Source organism: Monodelphis domestica, chromosome 7 (assembly GCF_027887165.1).
Source record: "Monodelphis domestica isolate mMonDom1 chromosome 7, mMonDom1.pri, whole genome shotgun sequence".
NCBI lineage: Eukaryota > Metazoa > Chordata > Mammalia > Didelphimorphia > Didelphidae > Monodelphis > Monodelphis domestica.
The window spans coordinates 83548482-83569757 of NC_077233.1; the positions used below are offsets into that span (position 1 = coordinate 83548482).

General features: G+C 35.0%; 1 protein-coding gene across 2 annotated transcripts in view; it reads right to left on the reverse strand.

Annotated features, from left to right (window-relative positions):
* Positions 1-1292: 1292 nt before the first annotated feature.
* ADCY1 (adenylate cyclase 1) overlaps positions 1293-21276 on the reverse strand; it is a 367557-nt gene continuing 347573 nt past the window's right edge. For both annotated transcript variants that reach the window (XM_056804875.1, XM_056804876.1), the window contains one exon: positions 1293-17568. In XM_056804875.1, the coding sequence (XP_056660853.1) occupies positions 17230-17568 (339 nt within the window). In that variant the 3' untranslated portion in view covers positions 1293-17229. The remainder of the gene's footprint in view (positions 17569-21276) is intronic.

The following is a 21276-nucleotide window of genomic DNA, read 5'->3' on the forward strand; positions in this document are numbered from 1 at the left end:
ATATTGTCTATCTTTGATCTATTTTCCAGTTTAGTTGAGATTTTTTTTCATAATCTCTTCTATTATTTAAATCTTATGATTTTGCTTTATTATTTCTTATAGTTAGGAAACTACTTACTTTCCTTTGTTCAATTCTAGTTCTTAATATATTATTTCCTTCTGTTTCTGGATCTCTCTTTCCATCGTGTGTTCTTTCAAATTTTCTTGATTTTCTAGTATTGCTCCTATTATAGGGATTGATTTTTTGATGGACTACTTCCTTAATGGCTAATCACCTAGTAGAGATGTCTTGGGATGTCCAAGGCAGAGAGTTGAGGTTCCAAAGTGGATTTAGGGATCCATGCATGGGAACTTGAGGATTTTTGATTACTGAAAAGATCATTGATTATTAACTTATTGGTTATTGTAGCCTAATCAATAAATTGATTTTCTTAATTGGAAGCTAGTCTCTCAGAATTTTTAATTGCCACAATTCCTATTGTTGAGAGCCTTGAATGCTGGTAAAGGGGCATTTTATTTCATGGGCAAATGGAGAAGGGTTTTGAAGTTAGTTGATCAGGGAATTTAACTAACCAATTTACTTTCATGTATGAGAAGTTTATCATGAAATCATGTTACCTTATTTAAGTTTGACCAAAAATAATTATTGGCACATATTAAAGTTATTATCATCTTTTTTCCCAGGTTAATTGAATTGCTCCAAATCACATAGCAAGTTAATGGTAGACTTGTGACTTAAAAACACTCCTTCTAATTCTGTTTCTCTTTCCACTAAACAATGTCATCATTTCTATAATCTTTTGAGAATGGTGAAGAACAGAAGTAACAAGAAAATTATTTTTAAAATAATAAAAAAATAAATTATATATTCACTAGTTGGTCTGGAAAATGTAAGAACAGAGAAATGGAATTCAATACTTTGAAAGATAAGAGATTCTCATCATTGAAGGGATTCTGGATGATCATTTATTGCAGATATTAGAGAAGGAAATCTTATTTAGGTAAAGATTGGTCTGGACAGGCAGTTATTAACCTGAAGTTTGTAACCTTGTTTATTCTTGAAAATATTTTAATAATGGCCATTTCAGTATAATTCTTTTCCTTTGTATTATTTTTTATACACTTAAAAACATTATTCTGAAGAGGGTCCATAGTCTTAACCAGACTGCACATGGGATCCATAACACAAGAAAGGTTAAAGAACTGTGTCCTAGATGGTCTCTGAGGCCTTTATCAGGTCAGAGATTCTAAGTAATTCCTGGGAATCTTTCTTTCCCAAAAGAAAATGACCATTTTTTACTCAAGCAGGTTTTCCTTTATTTTTGTTAAATCAGAGTCCAGAAATTATAATAGTGCAAACACTCAGTATAAAAGTTGCAATAAGAAATGTACATTCACATTTAACATTTCAGTCCATTCACTTTATAACATAAAAATAGGACAAATATGCTCTTCTCAATTTAACAATCCTGAAAAAGACTGGAAGATACTCTACAGTGTTCTATTTACATAAAAATAGACCCGTATTATTTATGCAAATCTATCATTAGAAGTTACCCAGTGATAACAAATTATTGTATTACTGAATAGATTTCTATTATTTTCATGTACATAAGCAACAGCAGTGGCTTATAGTAGTTGGAGAAAAAATGAAAATTTGCCCACTACTCTCTTCTTAAAGCTATGAATATTAATTCATATTGTAGCTGAATATTTAAAGAGTCCAGAAAACTTCCATACCTCTTCTACAGAGGTGGGAATAAAAGAATGGATTGACTTTTAATGAGAATAAAATTCACCTCTATATGGTGATGTGTGGAGATGTTGCACAAATTGCTTTGATTGTTGTGTTTGTGATTGATGTTTAAATAATATAAGGAATTGACAATTAGGCGAAATGTAAGATACTAAATAATTAAACCTAAAAAAACTATCAAAATCCAAATTTATTTGGGCTTATGATGTTATAATGATGATGTCTTGACACTGAATTGTACAGGAGAATAGCATTGTTGCCCCGATTTAAAAGCTAACCTTCATATGATGAAAGGAAATGAATAGCTTAGTTATTTTGCACATGCTACATATTCATAAAGTGAAACAAACCAAATTCCAAATTAATCCATAATTTCACTGTAATTCAACGCCAACATGTGAAATTGTTCCAAAACCTTCAGCCTTTATTATAATCAAAGCATGCACAAAAATTTAGATTTTAACATTGCTAAAGGCAGAGTTGTATGACCCTCTAGGAAAGCCAAGTGCTTTGTGCTCTTAATGGCATTCAGGATATGCAGGTATACCCGAAAAAATGAATAGCCCCCACATAAGAATGTCTAGTCCAGACCATGACAGGTGTGCATTCTACCAGAGAGGAAAAAAGTGTTCCCTGAGCCACCATACTACCTTCTTACCTTGCACTGAGGGACCAGGTATCTCAGGAGCTAAAGTAGAAGGGAGTATGGAGTTGGGAGTGTGGTAAAGAGTTTTGTAGTGCTATTATTGTTGTTTTCTTTTAACCAGTGCTATGAAATGACTTTTTCATAGGTATGAGGTTATGCAGGATGATTAAGTTCTCAGATTTGTCTCTAAAAGCCAGTTTATCTAATAATATAGCTAATTGATAACCAAATATATTTTAATAAGCAGAATTTTCTAGGCTAGCCTTGGAACCTAGTCAGTATTTACATAATTTTTTCTCTGTAAATACATATTCTGAGTTGTAAAATCTGACTTTGAATATCACCCATTTGGAATTTGGGGACTGACTACATATTGATAAAAATTAAATTATTTCACAGAAGAATTAAATATTTTAAAAAAGGATTCACTGAATGATGAACACCCTGTCAGCTAATAATATAGGATACAGACAAACCATTTTATATTATCTTCCTTTCTCTTTACTGGCTTCCTATCTCCTTAGTACTGAAAACACTTTGGCAAAGTTGCTCTGTTCATGTATTTTTAAGGAAAGGGAAAGTTAGAAAAGAAAGAAAGAAAGAAGGAAGGAAGGAAGGAAGGAAGGAAGGAAGGAAGGAAGGAAGGAAGGAAGGAAGGAAGGGGACAAAGGGGAAGCAGTCCAAATATAGAATTAAAACTTTTAGGATAAAAAATTGCTTTAAAATAAAGCTTTAACCCATGGACTGTAGGTCAAAGTGCTATAAATCTGTACTTGAAATGCTTCTGTAAATTGAAGTGCATATAGGATTTACCCTCTCAGTAGGCCATAGATATGTAAACCCACAGGATGGTTTTCATCCCCCATGTCACTAGAAAAAGTATGGCTGTACCATATCAAATTCAAATAGTATAGGCCAACATTTATTTTAGAATACTGTTTACTCAAGAGGGAAGGAAAACGTCATTTCTAAGAGAAATTTTATTTTATTTTATTGTTTCTTACAAAGTACACAAATGAAAATTCCTGTCTTTGATAGCATCTGATTAAATGTCATATATAAGATCAAAGAATATTATATATACACATATATGTAATATATAATGTATATATGTATACTTATATACATGTAATGTGTATATATATGTATACATACATTACATTCAGGATCAACCTTCTGTAAATCAGGCCAACCTTCTGCAAAAAATTCTGACTTTAAAAAGGGAAATCTGTATATAACAAAGGGATAGAAGAAATGCTATGTTGCATTTTGAAACAAATGTAAACATTAATATCCTTTGGCCTGTCCTACCAAAATATGAATAATGTGTCTAGCAAAACTGAGATGTTCAAGGATGAGATTTGGTCCATAACATGATCCATGTCCAAGGGTGCCAACAGAGTAGCCTCTTGAAAATCTAAATGTGCTAAGGTGGAACTTTCCAGGTGCAATGTATTTTTTATAGGTTTACAATAACAGTCATTTTTATACTTTTTTTTTCCCAAAGGAGCAGTGATTTATCTGGAGGATCAAGTCGCATTGTTTTTATTATTAAATTCACAGTTACCAAGATTCACTGTTGTAGAGGAATGCCTCTGAAAGTTGAATATTCCAAGTGGATTGAAAAGTCCTATTTTAGTTTTACTATGTAAATACAAGAATAAAATATATCCAATCAAAAAATATTAAGCATGTTATCAATTATTGGGTAATTTAATTATATTTGTTATTGGATGGGTTTTCTGATTTCTAAGTTTTATCTTTGAACTTTTTGAGACCAATGAAATATTATATATCTGCCTTTTAAAAGAGTAATTTAATAAGTATTAAAGAGATAAATAGAAGGCAGTGACATATAATAGAAATAATTATCACTGGCTTGGAAATCAGAGAACCTGGATTTGAATGCCATTGCTGATGCTTATTCCTTGTGTGATCTCAGGGAAGTCACTCTCTGGTCTTTAGTTTCTTCATTTGTAAAATGATTGGTAGTTGCAATCTAAATGACCTTTGAGATCCTTTCCAGTTTTAGATATATGATCTATAATTTAAGAAGTTATGAAAACAAAATTGAGGTGGACTTTGTTTCATATTCCTGAGGACACAGGTCAATCTTTGTATCCAAATTGCTATAAGAAGCAGAAGAAACTTTCATTTTGGCTTGTGTAAGTATCTGTACATATAGGTAAATGTATACATTTATGAATTCATATGCTTACATATATATTTATGTGTTTGTGCGTGTGTTAATATAACAAGTATTTGGATATTCTTTTGGTCTGACTTGGAATTTTATCAGTAGATATAACTCCTAACTTGCCAACTTGCTACTACTCTAAGATCCATAGTCTGTTCTCTCAGCAATAATGTTTGGGAATGGGTGGCAGCTGGGTGGCTCAGTGGCTCAGTGGATTGAGAACCAAGCCTAGAGACGGGAGGTCCCAGGTTCAAATCTGACCTCAGACACTTCCTAGCTGTGTAACTCTGGGCAAGTCACTTGACCCCCATTGCCTAGCCCTTACCACTCTTCTGCCTTGGAACCAATACACAGTATTGATTTCAAGATGGAAGGTAAGGGTAAAAAGTTTGGGAATGACCTTGTCAATGTTACTCTTTATTAGTGGTTCAATTCAGCTTTTATCTGGAGAGATAATGTATGAAATTCATGACCCACAGATAACTCATTTATTTTCCGCCATCCTATCAATCACTATAAGTTATTATATGATTCAGTCTTTCTGGGTGATCAGCATTAATATTGAAGATGGTCTAAAGATCTAATAATTGATTGCTTTGTCATTGGCCAATTGGGAGCCAAGTTATCATAATCTTGTCTCATAAACTTGCAGTTATTTCTACATCTTCAAATCAAATGAGGAGGGGAGGAATTTTATTATTAATTTAGTCAGTTACAGTTAATATGGATAATTATGTCCCTAGACCTTGTGAATCCACAAGCACAGACTGGTGGACTGAAATTGCCTAGATAATTCCCTCTTCCCCCACTTGAATATGCCCATGGAGACAAAAACTATTGTGTATAACTCTTAATTCTATTACTTTCCCAATTCTACCCCACTTTTCAAATAGCTATCATTGCCTATCACCCTAATCATCAGAGAAATGCTTTCCATGATATAGTTATCAGATCATTCGTAGATTCAGAGCACAAAAACTCAGTAATAATCATTTTCAGCATCATGAAAGTTCAACTTAAGTGCTGGGTAATATAACTTTGCATAGTCAGAAGATGTGTAAATTTGTGAAATTCAAAAAACAATGCTGATAGCACCTTTACTACAAATCTTTCCCTAAGAAGGACAATGTATATATACAGCCAGTATACAAGGTCTATAAGAAACATGAAACAACAAGAAACACTTGAAGTTTTGAAAGGCATGGGTTGTTCCATTTGAAACACTTTAAAGTATAATATCCATGAGATAGCCCAAACCTGAAGATCAGGGTCTGCTGTTTTCATCACAGTATGCCAGATGAGATCAGACCAACGCAAAATGTGACAGTGCTTCTCTAAAAGCGAGGAAAGAGGTTTCTCTTATGATTTAAAAATCATTTCCATTGTTTGCTTGATTATTCTTATTCTAGCTATTTTCTAATGAACACATCTGGGAAAAATTCACTTCCCACACACTTCAGTAAGAGAGATTGTGTTTGGGAATAGTTCTTGTTAATAGCCAGTGAGGTGAAGGAGTAGAAATGAGGCACACCCCACTGTTACAGAAATATCTTCTAGTCAGCATAGCCTCCTTATCATTAGCAGTGGGCTTTTTATATTAGATCTGGGATTTTAAAAGAAATTGAATGTCATGATGCTATATAGTAAAAATCAATTAGATATGGAAATTTTGTTGAAAGGGAAGCAAAGCCAATAATCATGGTTTGATGTTCTCACTTTTTAAATATAATTTATATGGAGTGTTTAGGGTTGTTTTTGCATAATCTCTCATACTTTTCTCATTACCTCCTTCTTTTCTTGCCCTCTTTAGGCAGTTTTTCAATCCTCGACAGCTTTATATCCTTTGGAGTCTAGAGAGCTAACCTTAGTTTGTGCTTTAGTTTCTACTCAATCCTTCTGTCATCACTGTTCCCCTCTTATACTAATGCCCTTGATCTCTGACCAGTCCAAATACCCTGCTGGAAACATAATATTGAAGTAGGAGCCTGGAGAAGAGCATTAGTGTGAAATGACAAAGAATATAATAATTGATAGATGGCTTTTTGTCAATATGATACAAATAGCTGTGATCACTCTGATATATACCAAACAGCTGTAGAGACCTAATTTCTAGACCCTTTGATAGCTCTGTTGTTCCTCTAAAAATGTAGAGTAAATTTGCAGGATTCATTTCAATATATTCTATAGAACTTCTCAACATCTGGTCTGAATCTATCTATATCCCTGAGATGTCTTCCATAATCTCTTAACCTTAGAATCAATTAGTTCATTCTTAAAGGGGTATTTTCTTTGGACTATCCTAATTATATCCCGACTCCAAAAGTAGTTCTAAGATACAAAGTCTTAAAAAAAATCTCTTGGGGCCTAGGCAGAAATGATCATGTCCTTCCAAAAACCTGTTGGGGTCACAAACAGTGACACAGGACCCAAAAGCATTGCAACATTTGACTGCTCTTAGAACCATACAAGCAAAAATAAAACCATAGCAGGCAGCAAGGTGCCTTAAGAAGGGGATTCATTTTCTCAAAAAAAAAAAAACAACCCATATCTTGAATTAACCACCTCATTATGTAACTTCATTTTAGCATATTGTGTTGTATTAATAAATTTTGAAATACATATATTATTTTTAAAATAGACATCAACTATGGTTTTTTAAATAGTTCACTAGATCTTATGAATACAAATGTGTTGTCCCTTCAAAGTAGTCCTCCTGAGAGGTAATAACTCATTCTAACTGTGTCACCATTGTAAACATTTTTTGGAAGCCATTGATTTCAAAGTCTTCTGGAAAAACCCAGATCCACTCTTGAAAGTTGCCAATCTTTATCCTTTGAGGATATATCTGGGTTTTATGAATGATCCAAAAGTCAATCAAAGATGATTCTGATTAATTAGGGAGCTGATCAAACTGGAAAATACCATTTTTAGCAAGAGTTTCAGGGCTTAAAAAAGAATTATGACTGATCATATTGATTTCTTTCTATAGTTTTTGAATCAGTTTGTGTAGTTAATCCTGTCAGAATTCCAAAAAATTAGAGGTAGAAGTCACTTTAGCAACCATCTAGAATAGTTCCACCTAATTTACCATTGAGAAAACTTAGTCCTAGTGAAGTGAAGTGATATTGGCCTATGATCATATAGGTCAGCCACAGCAATGGGGTTTCAACCTAGGTCCTCGGAATGACAACTCATCATTTCTTTTCATTGTACTATACTGTGAGTCCTACTTTGAGGGACAATCCTTATGTTCTTTTCTTTTCTTTTTGAATGATCAGTCTTTATGATTAGTTTAGTAAAGAATCTCTAAGTGCAGTCCTACAATATATGTTTCATTTATTTTCCTGATAAAATTCTTTTTCCTTCCCAAAGTAAAAAATTCTGAGTAGTGAACAATGACAACAGTTTGCAGTAGGTTCAATTTAAGCAAGACCCAATCCAAAATAGTTTTCCTCCCCAATCTTGCCTTCATACCTATATTAAGAGTTTAGAAAGATACATTCAGTCTTTCTAGGCATCTGAGGAAATTTCATCACTACTATTTAAATATGTCAATGCCCCAGAACAGAGTCAGGAGTTTCCCTGAGCATGTATCTTGATTTTAGAGACAAGAATTGCATCTAAAACTAGCTACATGACCTCAAGCAAGTCATTTTATCCCTCAGGGACTGTTTCATCATGTGCAAAATGATGGGGTTGAACTGTCTTTACAGAGTTTGTTAGCTCTAAAATTCAACTGTTCTAAGGGACCAAAGACAAGGAGGCTATTTTGTTTAGCCAACCAATGTCTCTAACACATTTTTCGACAGGTAGATTAAATTTGGAAGACTGCATTTCTTTTACCGAACTTATTAAAGCTTTTGGCAGAGTGTAGCCTGAACCACAGAGGCACTCCAGAGTATATGCTCCATTAGGTACACTTTAAATCATAGAAAAATGAACTACAGTGTCAAATGATCAATATTTTGCATGAGAGATTAAACTCAAACTATTTTGGTCAGGAAAGAAATCTCTCTCAATTTAGAGAGATTAGAGAATTTTTAGATTAGATTTAGATTAGAGAATTCACATTAGAGAATTTTTACTCTTTTAAATTCCAACCTCCACTCTGTGTTATAGTTGGTCATAGCCTATCCTGCTAAAGCATACAATGACACTTTTTCATATTTTTATAAACAATGTAAAATCTGAGGCCCATGAGGAGTAGTAGAGACCAAAGCTTTTGCGAAAAAGAAGTAATGCCAACATGTTTTCATGTGGTTCTCTATGGGAAGCAAGTTGGAAAGTTAATTTGAGAGAATTTGGAAGCTTACAAACACAAGCTTCTCAATGGAAATTATAATAGGATAACTAATGAAAACTTTGATCCAAATTCTGGCTTCCACTATCCATGCCAATTGGTCTAAGATGAGCTCTACTTGGGTAAGGTCTGAAATCGTCTCTGCATAGGAACCAACGAGTGTGCGTGTTTGTGTATACAAGTACAATGCAGCAACTGTCTTTGTTTTAGAGACAATAATTATACTACCCTCTTGAAATAATAGTACTTAGGTAACAGTCTTACTTCTTTCTCTGATACTTGTCCAATGTCGAATGGAGTCCTTAGCATCCAAAGAATGTTTGCAATGCTTATTATATGTTTAGTGTTTCCATTCATTTTATGTTACAGTGTACAGAGTTAAATTTATTGCTTCTAATGAATGAAGTTGTAAAATCTGAATAGATGGCTCCCACACTACAGATACAATGGATGTAACTAACAATAAAATTATTGGCAGCAGGGGAGCTTTTAATTGTTTGTTTGTTTGTTTTTTTCCTGGGCTAGCATTTTCATCAAAATTTGCTCCTGTGGAATGCACATGCACAGACTGGGGACACTCAGTGTCAAAAGTGATATGTTCAAGCACTTTAGAGACATCCTGGGTTTTGTTTTGCTTTGTCACTGACATCAGGCATAAGTGGCATGCAAGAGGTTGCAGAGAGGAGCACAAAGAACGGCCATTTCCAAAGAGCTAGTCATCATCATGCAGGTGTAAAAACCTCTGTTATAAAAGAAAAACCATCAACATTCATTAAAAGTGTGCTGAGTGTGTGTGTGTGTGCTGAGTGTGTGTGTGTGTGTGTGTGATGTCATGAGTGTGTGTTTTTGGTACAAGTGGACATGCAATTACTTATCATTGCTAGACTATTTACAAAATTTTTTCATAATAAACTCTTTAAAGTGAATAATACATTAAAGGCCAGCATTTGTACATTAACACTGTACAAGATTAAAAATAAATAAGGCAATATCATACAAGTTTATCACAAATTAAAAAATGTTGCTTATCACTGCAATACAAAACTCCAAAGGACATTATGGCTAAATAGTGCTCCTGTTTCAACAGGGCCCATACAGAGCTTGGAATTGCTGATGTTAAAGGAAATCATTGTTTGTTAAAGTGAACATACTCAGGTGAATCACTTACTGATACACATCCCCCTTTCCCAGGGATGGAATCTTATTGTTTATGCTCAACAGCCTTGAGCTTGTGGTCTCTGGCACCCACCAATGTGATGTCAAGAGGCCTTTGTGTCTACAAACATTCTAGGCTAAATGGCCTATTGAGTCAGATTCCGCCGCATCTGGAGCTCTTTTCTAGGATGCCATGAGGCATCTTTGCCCCCATTCACTGTTAAGGCTAAATTCACTCTTTAGGGTCACCAAGCTACTGTTTGAGTGCCCTAGAACAGTCATTTACTGGAAGAGCTCTTTTTTTTTGCTTCCAAAAAATGTCCAAGTTATACCCAAGGAACATTAGCAAAAATGGAGTCAATATACTCTCAACAGCATTTCTTATATAAATTCCTCATTTTGTCTGTGGCCACACACACATGCATACAACCACCCACACCCACACACTCACCACTCTCCCACCCACACACATACATACAACCATACACCTGAATGGACCAACTTTTGGGGGAAGGGTGGAGAGGAGGGAGAACAGAACTATGATTTCAGTGGCATATAGAACTCCTAGTGAGGAGACTCTCTATTTAGATTGGCATCTGCTCTATAAAGTACAAACTTAGAGAGTTACCTAGAGCACTGAGATATAAAGTGACTTTCTCCAGGTCACATAGCCAGTAGATACCACAGGCAGAATTTGAACCTGGGTCTTACTGAGCCTGAGGTCATCTATGCAACACTATGCAACATCATATCTCCGACCAAAAAATTCGAACAAACCACCAATTGATTATTTGAATCAGTGACTATTTCCTTTCTTCTTCCCTCCCTATTTTCCTTTCTCCATCCTTCCCTCCTTCTCTCTTCTTCCCTCTCCTCCTTTGCTCCGACCCCTCTTTCTCCTTTTTGGAATTTATAGGCTACATGTTCTCAGTATGATTGAATTAGTTGTTTTTAAAGACACAACCATAGTCTCTGTATTGGCAAAATGTTTAAAAAAACCACACATCCAATGTGATCATAGAACAGGCTCTCTGAGATTTTAGAAAGAGCTAAAATGTAAAAAGCAAACAAAAAAAGTAAGGGAGGTATGTATGTATGTATGTATTCAGCCAAACAATAGCTGCTATTTCAAAGCTCATGAGAGACATTTGCAAAGAACTATTTACAGTTTATTTGAAGTATTCTGTTCATTTTTGATTAGCATATAAAACTCTTGGGACTATTCAAGAACTTCATTGAATATTACTTTGCAATTTCAAGATTATAAAAACTTGGTGGGAAAAAGTGCTGAGAGATGAATGGTTTGCAAACAGTGCCAAATATAAGGAAGGAGGAGTTGCAACAAGGATAGAAGAACAAATAAGAGTCTGAAGAGCTCTATTCTTATCTTCGGACATAAAGATAATCATCACTATCATTTATGGAAAAATCATGCAAATGGAGGGAAGCATTGTGCTTGCAACAGACAATCCTACAAAAACATCTTGTCAGAATTGGCACCTATTTAGGGAGAGGGGAGGACTTCCTCAAACTGGAATGTTGTCTAGGTTTCAAGAATACAGATCAACTTAGAGGGGGGTTATTCCTGTTTTGCTCTAAATGATTTAAATGTCATGACTATAAGGAAAAGAATATTCTATTTGACAGGGGTTATAGCAAGATGAACCAGTCCATTGTCAGAGCTTGAATTACAAAGAGCTGTCATAATTTTGATGTACAATGCATGGGGTAAGGAGGAGTTGGGGAAAGGAAGAGCAGAGGACTGATATAATTAGGTGCCACAAAAAGGTGAAAGACATTTCAGCCCCGGGGCTCTGTTGCTGGTGTCAGTAGCTGAGGTGAAAAAGGTGACATTGATGGTTCTTGTGGATGGCCTTGGTCCAAGCCCCACTTACAGGAGGGTTGTACTATTAAGACCTTATTTCCTAGGAGCTGCTGCCTAGTTCACCTGTGCCTTCCACATTACTGGGTTGGGGACCATCCTAAGAGATATGGGAGTGACCCTGTACAACCCAAGAGGCCAGCAGGGTGGGAATTTTCCACTGGGACACAAAAGGGACAGAAGTCATATTTCAGAAAGCATCTTAATACCTTAGGATTTTTCCTACCCCTGATTATAAAATTTACATAATTAAAAATATACATCCTCATTGTTCATAGAAATATGACAGTAAAAGATTTATTTCCCTAATATCAATATGAATTTGTGCATTTGTGAACCAAATCAGACTGTTCATTATAATTATGTCCTCTTCATAGATACAGTTTACATGAGTTAAAGGTAGAAAGAATGAAAAAAAAAGAATGTATGGGTGAAAAGAGTTACCATTTTGAAGTTATCTTATTGAAACCAATTTAACAATGAAATGGAAAAAAAAACTTAATATAAGGAACTATTCTTGTCTAAAGAGGGATACATCATGTGAAAGGAAATAAATATTAACTCTACATTTTCAACTAAATTAACCCAAGCAAAAGTTACTAATGACAAAAATAAAAGCATTTGGTTCCAAATGCAACTTTGTGGTCTTTGCAAAACCCCTCCTGTTTAGCTGGATTCCAATTCTGGCTCTTTCTAATTAGTCTAGTCCTACCACAACTCCTGCCCTGATATTAATAAATCCTTCTTTTGACATCTCTTGGGCCAATTCCCTGGACCTTACTGGAAATCCCTTACATACACTTGACCAGACAATTCTTTGGTACAAATATGTCACTATTTGTTACCCATTCTCTTGAACTTTAGATCAAATTTCTTTTGCCTTTGATTATTTTTGTTTGTTTTAGTAATTCCCAAATAACCTATAGGAATTCACAAATGTTTCTTTTCTTCATCTAATTTCCCATATGAACAAATTCTGGTGGTACTTATCTTTAAGGATAAGGACCAAGTACTTTCACAGAAAGCTTGTACCAATGACTCAGGTTTGTCAAGTTCAACCAGTATTCTAAGAGTTTTTTATTTATTTTTCTGAATTGTGGAGCATCCTGTGGTTCTATTGAAGACCTTCATTTTTAAGAAACTGTAACTGAACTTTTTTGCTTAACTCTGTGGTGAATCCATATATTCAATAGCCATTTACTGAGCACCTACAATATGCAAGGCACTGTGCTAGGCACTGTAGGGAATAAAAAGATGAATATGATAGAGTTCATGCCCTCAAGGAACCTACAATTTGGTATGTACTACTCCTATTTCATCCCAACTTCACACTGTACTTTCCCCAACTCCCAAAGTCAGAACAACCAAATGGAACAATAAAGGTGAAACTATCTTAAGAAATGACCCAGAATTGATTGTTTAAGCATATTCACTCATCTACTAATTGGCCCCTAAATAGTAGAACTATCCATCTGAGACAAGCCAGCTAAAATTTGCTTTTAAGAACGCAGACCATACAGCATATAGTCTAAATTATCATGGGCAATCAACAGGAAAATTCATGGTAAAAAATGTTGTTTCTCTTTTTCTTTCTGTCCCATGCACTTTCCCTTCCCCATTCTTGATCATATTATTTTATACAATTTAACTTCCTAGTGGTCTATTCATTACCCAGGTGCTCAAGAATGATGAGTGATGTTTTAACAGCTTAGCTGGTGATGGCTGAGGATGGAAAGTCTCCTTATAGATGACACACTACCCACATGCTTCCTGATCTCAGACAATTTTCTAGGTGTCACTTAAGATGCCCCTCTTTATATACAAACATATCAAATTCTGCTATAGAACCCAAATATTCCTCAGAGTCTGAGGGACCTCTGGGTGGGAGCTTTATTTCCAAACAGAGTTACAGTTATATAATGGAAGGTATGTGTTCTTATGACCTTGTAATTCCATGCTATCTAGCTTTATTACTTTGGCTCCAAAGAAGAGTTTTAGTAGTGGACACAAGATCTTTTTAGGAACTTTCCACCTCACCTGGTGGTCCTCTAACTGGATATAATTTTTACGAAACTAAAGTATCATGAAAGAGTTTGGATAAAAAATGGAATTTAAAAGTTAACTTCCACTTCCTGGCTGTATGACCTTAGGCAAGTGACCCATCTCTCCCTGCCTCATTCTTTTGAAAAATGGAGCTGAATCAGATCATTTCTAAGATACCAATGCCTTGAACATTCTGTGAGATTCATTTTGATTTCTGCAACCCTTTTTGTCACACTGATTCTGGTAGTGGGTGCGGGTATCGCTATGGCCCACTTTTCATCTTTCATAGCACCAATCTAGGATCTCCTGGATTGTGATATTATTAGATCATATTTGAAATTTGCCTAGCATCTCCCTTTATTTTCTTTGCACCAGAAAGACTTTTAATTTGTTTGCTTTCAGAAAGTTATAAAATCATTGGGTCATAGATCTTGAACATTTAAGGGAACTCAAAGATCTTTTTTTTCAACTTTATCATTTTACAGATGAAGAAACAGAGGATTAAGGAGGTTGTGACTTGCCTAAGGTCCTATCACCCCATCCCTAGGTCAGTGGTACTCAAACTTTTTGATCTCAAGATCCATTTTAAAATTATTGAGGACTTTCCATGAGCTTTTGTTTATAAATTTATCAATACTTGCCATATCAGAAACGAGAATATTTTAGTACTATTACAAAAATAGTTATGACATTATAGACTCCCTGAAAAGGTATTAGGGACATTTAGGTGTCATGTCTTCAGATGATACTTTTGAGAACCAATGCCAGAGATGAAGGGACAGAGATAAAGGGGAAATTAAATGCTTAATCAGGCACTCCCTGGAGTACTTCAAGTATTTCTTAGTAGTGCCAGCAAAGTGTTGAATCTCCTTTAGAATATCTCTCATAGAACTTTCATATAATAAATTCTTCCCTTATCTTGACCTTTCTCAGTTCCTTCTGAACCAGTGGTGGTCTCCACTTCACCCTTTGTATAAATTTCACCTTGTACCTTCATTGGTTGTTAGCATTGCCAATTGAGGTAATCTCATTTACTTGATTTATATCAGCCTAATGGGGAAACTCAAGAAATCCAAGTAGGCTTATATGGACCAGCCAGACTTTTGGCACATGAAGGGAATCCCATTTTCCATGTTTCCTTTTGATTTCATGCTTCCATGGTTGATTTTATCTTCACAAAATTTTATCATATGTTGCTCTATCACATATCCTTTTTCATAATATCCCTGTTGCCTTCATTTGTATTTCTGAATTCTCCCCCAAAATTCCAAGTTAATTTCCCTCCTCATTCTTAATCATAACAACCTGGTCACTAGGAAGACCATTCCTGTCCCACTTTGCTCCTAACATGGAGTCAGCAGAAGTGTCAGAGCTATCTTTAGTTCCAAATAAATACAATTCAGCCTCTAACTGCAATAAACTGGGAGAGCTATAAGCAGAAAGACTCATCTTAAGAACTCACAGAATATGAATACTAAGCATGTAAAAATCTGGGCCTTCCACTGTTCCTTTTCTAAAAACATAGAATCCCAACAGCTATATATACCCTTCAGTGGAAGAGAATTTGCTATGAGGATTGCCAGAATTTTGGATTCAATAAGTGGTAGGATTCAACTGTAATCCTCTGACCTCTTTCTAGCTATTACTAATGTCTTTGGAACTAAGGATGCTCCAACCTTATTTGCAAGCACTTCTCCTAAAGACTCTCTGACCACAACTCTAGACCTTGTTTAGCTCTTTAGACCTTTCATATTATCCAGATGCGCCCCTAGGATTAGACACTCATAGGCTTCAATCTGTTCTTTTTAAACTTGCTTTATTACTCACAGTTGTATCCTCCCTCGCTATTTTATGTCCTGAATAACCTCTGACCTTTAATTAATGCTATAACACTATAATGATGGATATATCAAGTTCACAGAAACTATCATCACTTCTTTAATCTAGATTTCTATAACTTTGGGACAAGAGTGCTCTTTTCTGGTATTAAAATAATTTTGTTAATCTAAAATTGTCTGTTCAGAAAAATTAGGACTTCCAGACAAACAAAATATCTGATAACATAAACTTCCCAAATGTTGTGTATTTGTTTTTCTCTAAATCAAAACAAAGTAGCATATTGTTCAACTCATAGGAAATTAAAAAACATACATGAAAAAGATGAAAAATGAGATTTGTCTCCTTATTTACTTTGAACAATAACACTCGACATTTAAAAAGTGAGTTTGGAGGATTTTACAAGAAGCAAAAAGTCATCAAAGTAAAAAAAAATATTGGCCAAGCATAGAAGTACTACTACTGACATTTACAGAAGGTGATGATTCAGTATGAAGCCCCTCAATCTCTAATCCTTAGCAAAGGAGTTCCTTTGGAAGAAATCCAATGGCTACAAGTATTCATGCAGAAGGAAAGGGGGCTTCTAAATATTATTGGCTGATTGTTGCACCTGAAGCATGGAACTTCTGGCTTTAGCTGCACCCTGTGATTGATCATGGGGCAACATCTGGGCAAAGATGCTTAGAGATGGTTCAAGTATTTGTCAGTAATCCATCAAGGTCCTGAGTCCAGACTTTTTTGTAACCTAATTTTGACTCATTGTACTAAATGTGATGCTGATTGGATGTTTTCCAGGGTTGGAGGAGGCAAGTTAGAGTGAGCAGATGCAGCTGTTTTGGAATTGGCTTAGTCCAATCTTGGATAAAGCTGCTGCCTTTTTTAGGTTTGTTTATTAATTCAAACTCTGAGCAAAACTTTCATTGTTCTTGCTATAACCTCAGAATATGTTTCTAAAATCCTGTATCCCTCATCAAAATTTTAGACCCAACTCAGACCAAACAATAAGTGGATATAAAGATGCGACAGCTCCCTTATGTCACTGCAAATAAGGTTTAAATAAATGCATATATCTATATAAATTTTATGCCTAAATATAGGAGTGTGAGTGTATATGTGTTTATATAGAGTTAGGATATATACACACATACATTATCATTTACACACATCTCTTCAGGATACCATTTACCTTTTTTAAAAATCCAAGAAAATTTTCCTTATTTTCAGAAAATCTGCATTTTTCTTGTCCTAACACAATTGTTAGCCCTTATTGCTTCCATTCCAAGTTTTCTTCTATGGAGCTTCCCGGCTTTCTTTGGTTGTGTTAGATTGGATCCATGGTTGATGCCACAACCTATGACCGTAGATCTCCTTGACAAGTTTCATGCCGTCTGAGTTCACTTCCAATGGTACTCGTCTAGGCTTCTTTCACAGCTGGCACAGAAGGAAGGTAATGAAGCGTTGGATTGGTATGGGTGCCTGCTGTCTGCAGGGCTCCAATCCCAGCTTTGACTGTAAAGTTAGCCACAGATGAGACAGAAGGGCAGCTGGTTCCCAGTTTTGTCTGAATGTTTGATTTCCCACATGGATACATTTTCCGTTCTAAGTTTAAGGATCTGGTTTGAGAATTACTTCCATTTGCTTTTCCTTCCAGAAAATAGGTCAACATTTCACCTTTTCCCTTGACACTGACTTTCCCTCGACATGTAAATTCATAGCTACATCGCTTTAGTAACCGGTGGACTTCTTCTGTGACCTGTTGGCAAAAAGAAATGTGTTATTTAATAAGTATTTACTTATAATGTGTTATAAACTATGCTAGGTCCAGGAAAACAAAGCAAAAAAGCTCTGCATTTAAAGAGCTTGGATTCTACTTGGAGGAGTAGACAACATGTATCTTGGTAAATGAATGTAAAACATATATAAAATAAACACAAAACAATTTGGGAAGGTGGTTTATCTGGTTATCAGGGATAACATATTCATTTTTCCTTATTACTTTTCACATTTTATTATCTTTTGCTTTTACAACATATTCATTTCCAAATATTCATTGTTTTCCCCTCCTTTCTCCAAGGAACCATGTCTTGAAAACAAAGAAAAAAGGAGAGAGAAAGAATTTCAGCAAGACTAATCAACACTAGCCAACACTTTAACCAACAAATCTGGCATATATGCACCCAGAGTTCTCCATCTCTCCAAAGAATGGAAGAAGGCATATTTTCTCATGTCTTTTATGGAGTTGAGCATAGTCATTATGTCCATGCTTTCAGTTTCCTTTTTTGTTATTTCTATTCATATTGTAGTAAATATGTATTATGTCTCTGACTCTGTTTACTGTGCTTTGTATCAGTCTTCCCATGAATCTATGAGTTCTTCATATTCATTATTTCTTAAGGTGAAGTTAATATTCTATTACATTCATATACTACTTTTCATTTAACCATCCTTAGTTGATGGACATCTGCTTTATTTTCAGTTCTTTGTTATTGATAAAAGTTTGGATGGGGATATTTTGATATATAATAAGACCCCTCTTTCTGTGTTTGATCTGCATGGAGCATATGCCTAGAAAGGAGATCTCTGACTCAAAGGGTACTTTTTGTCACTAAGAGAGTTGTAAGGTGGTATTGTTTTCTCAGCATAATTCCAAATTACTTTCCAAAATTGTTGGACCAATTCACAGCTCCACCAATAGTGTATTAGTATCCATCAACTGTGAGGGATTAGTTTTTTACCAGTTTTTGTAGCTGCCTGTTCTTGAAGTGAAAATTACTCAAATTATTTAGTTCAATTCAATCATCTGACATTTGTGGAAGATTTTATACTTACTTGACTTTGGGGATGCAAGATGAAACATGAAGGAAAAAATAGTCTGTGACCTCAAAGAATTCACAGTATAATAGGAGCATATGATATGTACACAAATGAATATGAAACAATGCATAATGTGAAAAGTGAAAATGAGAGTCAGACAAGGCTGTAGAAGATTTAAGTAATAAAGGAACATTTTTTTTTAAACCCTTACCTTCCGTCTTGGAGTCAATACTGTGTATTGGCTCCAAGGCAGAAGAGTGGTAAGGGTAGGCAATAAAGGAACATTTTTAATCTGGGACAAGAGCTCTACTTCATCATTTTATTTTACAGATGAGGATGCTACATAGTAAGTCGGGAGGCAATGTTATAACTCCTCATTATCATTAATGAATGCTTATTGATCTCTGAGGATAATGCTAAAAAGTTTTATGAAAACAAATAGAAATTAGTGTTTCTCATGATTTGATCAGTATCCAACTGAATAGTCCATCTTAAAAAAAAAAAAAGTGTTTGAGAATGTTAGAAAGACACTTCTAATGGTGAAGGACTAGAATATTCCTGAAAGGCTGGGTGGAGCCCGGGATGATATGTAAGAGATTTTATGCCAATAACTCTCTCTACTGCCAAAACTTTTATGCAAAAGAAATTAGGACAACATAAACATTAAGCTCAGCATTGAAAGTAGGAATTCTTGACCTTGTTTTGTGTCATGGAACTCTTTGACAGTCTGGTGAAGTCTATGGACCTCTTCATAGAATAACATTTTTAAATACATAAAAAATGCATAGGATTATAAAGGAAATCAGTTTTATTGAGATATATTTATCAGACTATATCTATGTGTTAAAAGAATTTTTTATCATCTTAAAATCAATAGTCTGTATCTGCTACAATGCAAAAGAGCAGTGAGGGCTAGCCAATGGGGGTTAAGTAACTTGCCCACAGTCACATAGCTAGGAAGTGTTGGAGGTCAGATTTGAACCCAGAACACCCCTACCCCCCACTGTCTTCAAGCCACTGAGCCATTGAGCTGCCCCAGAATATATGTATTTTTAAAGTATATGGACCTCAGGTTAAGATTCCCCCTTTGAAAGAGATAAAATCACTTAGGTTTACTTTAGAGAAGCTGGTGGTAAGCAGTAACTAACCAAGAGAAGGATCAGTTATCTTTTGCCTTATTGATGAGTATGATGAGGTTTTATTTTCATGAGCTTCTAATTGTTTTAAATCATCAACTGAAGGGAGATAATTCCTTCTTCCTCTATCAGTTGCATCTCTGAGTCATTGCCTTATTAATGGCAATAAAGTATCCTCCACCAAAGTACAGAGATTAAAGCAACTACCCTCATTTACTATTTACCTTGGGGATAAATCTGGTTCAAGTGATATTTCCAAAAATATAACATGGGATTGTAAATGTTTTAATAGCATGGTAGGTAGGGTGATACTCATTATCACTTAGTTATATAATTTTGCAGTCATAGCCTCTCTGGCATCACCAAGCAAGTTGTAGAGGGGTTGCCATCTGCTGGTTGAACACTCATTGAAGAACAATTCAGTTCCGATTGCCTTTACAAAGCAAAGCTGTGTAGTAAAGCCAAGAATGGGATATTCAATGAAGAAAGAACATCAAGGCTGAGACTCTCCTTTATTGTAGGGAGGAGCGAAGAATCATTTTAGTAGCGTCAGATATAGGCGTGTAATATTGAGGAGTAGAGTTTCATGAAGTACTAAGAGAGAAGGACACTAAAAGAATGATATCTGGTCAAAAGTTGTACTTTTTTCATTACAGCTATGTGTCTGATGTTGAAGAAGTAATTCTTTTTGCAGGCTGAGCTGAGGTTAATGAGCAACCCAGTCCACCATATTTAAATTAACGCTTATAGAAAGCAATTGAAGATTTCCAGAAATGTATTCCAAATATTCCAGTCAAAACTTAAATATAAGAGTACCATGAGAACAGAAGCAAATCTGGGTCCTATTGAAAATCACTGATTGAACTAAAAAAGTTCTATTGGGAGAAGAAAGCTGCAAATTAACCATGTTTTTGTCAGTTTAAATTTAGAAGGCAAGCTGAAAGAAAGATGACTCAAATATTTCCCCCAAATTATGAAGAACATTTCAAACAGAAAGAAACCATCAGCAAAGGCCCTTGTGGTGTGATGATTTGAAAAACAAATTGAGCTTCGTATCAGACTCAAGGGAGATCAGTATGGTAGCTCTACTCAATAGAAGTTGTTGCATAATTAACTATTTCATTTGATGGAGTATTAGATGGGAGAAAAATTATAAAGGACATTCTAGTACTTTAAAGGATCTGTGATTTCAATGCCAAACTTTCTTTATGAAGACACAGCTGAGCCTTTTTATGCCTTATTGGAAGATCTTTCTGACTTGCTTTTGTTGAAAATAAAAAGTTACTTCATGGGCTTTTTAGTGACATGCCTTTTTATAGTTAGGGAGGCTAGACCCAAAATTAAAGATGCCATCTATCACTGGACCTATCAGAGTTTGAATTCCTATGATTATAGTTTTTGAAAAAACAAAACAAAAAAAATGGCAGAATGAGAAAATTGAAGAGAAAATTCATGGAGAGTAGAAATTATATTATCTAAATAGCAGTGCTATGATGGAAGCCAGAAACAAT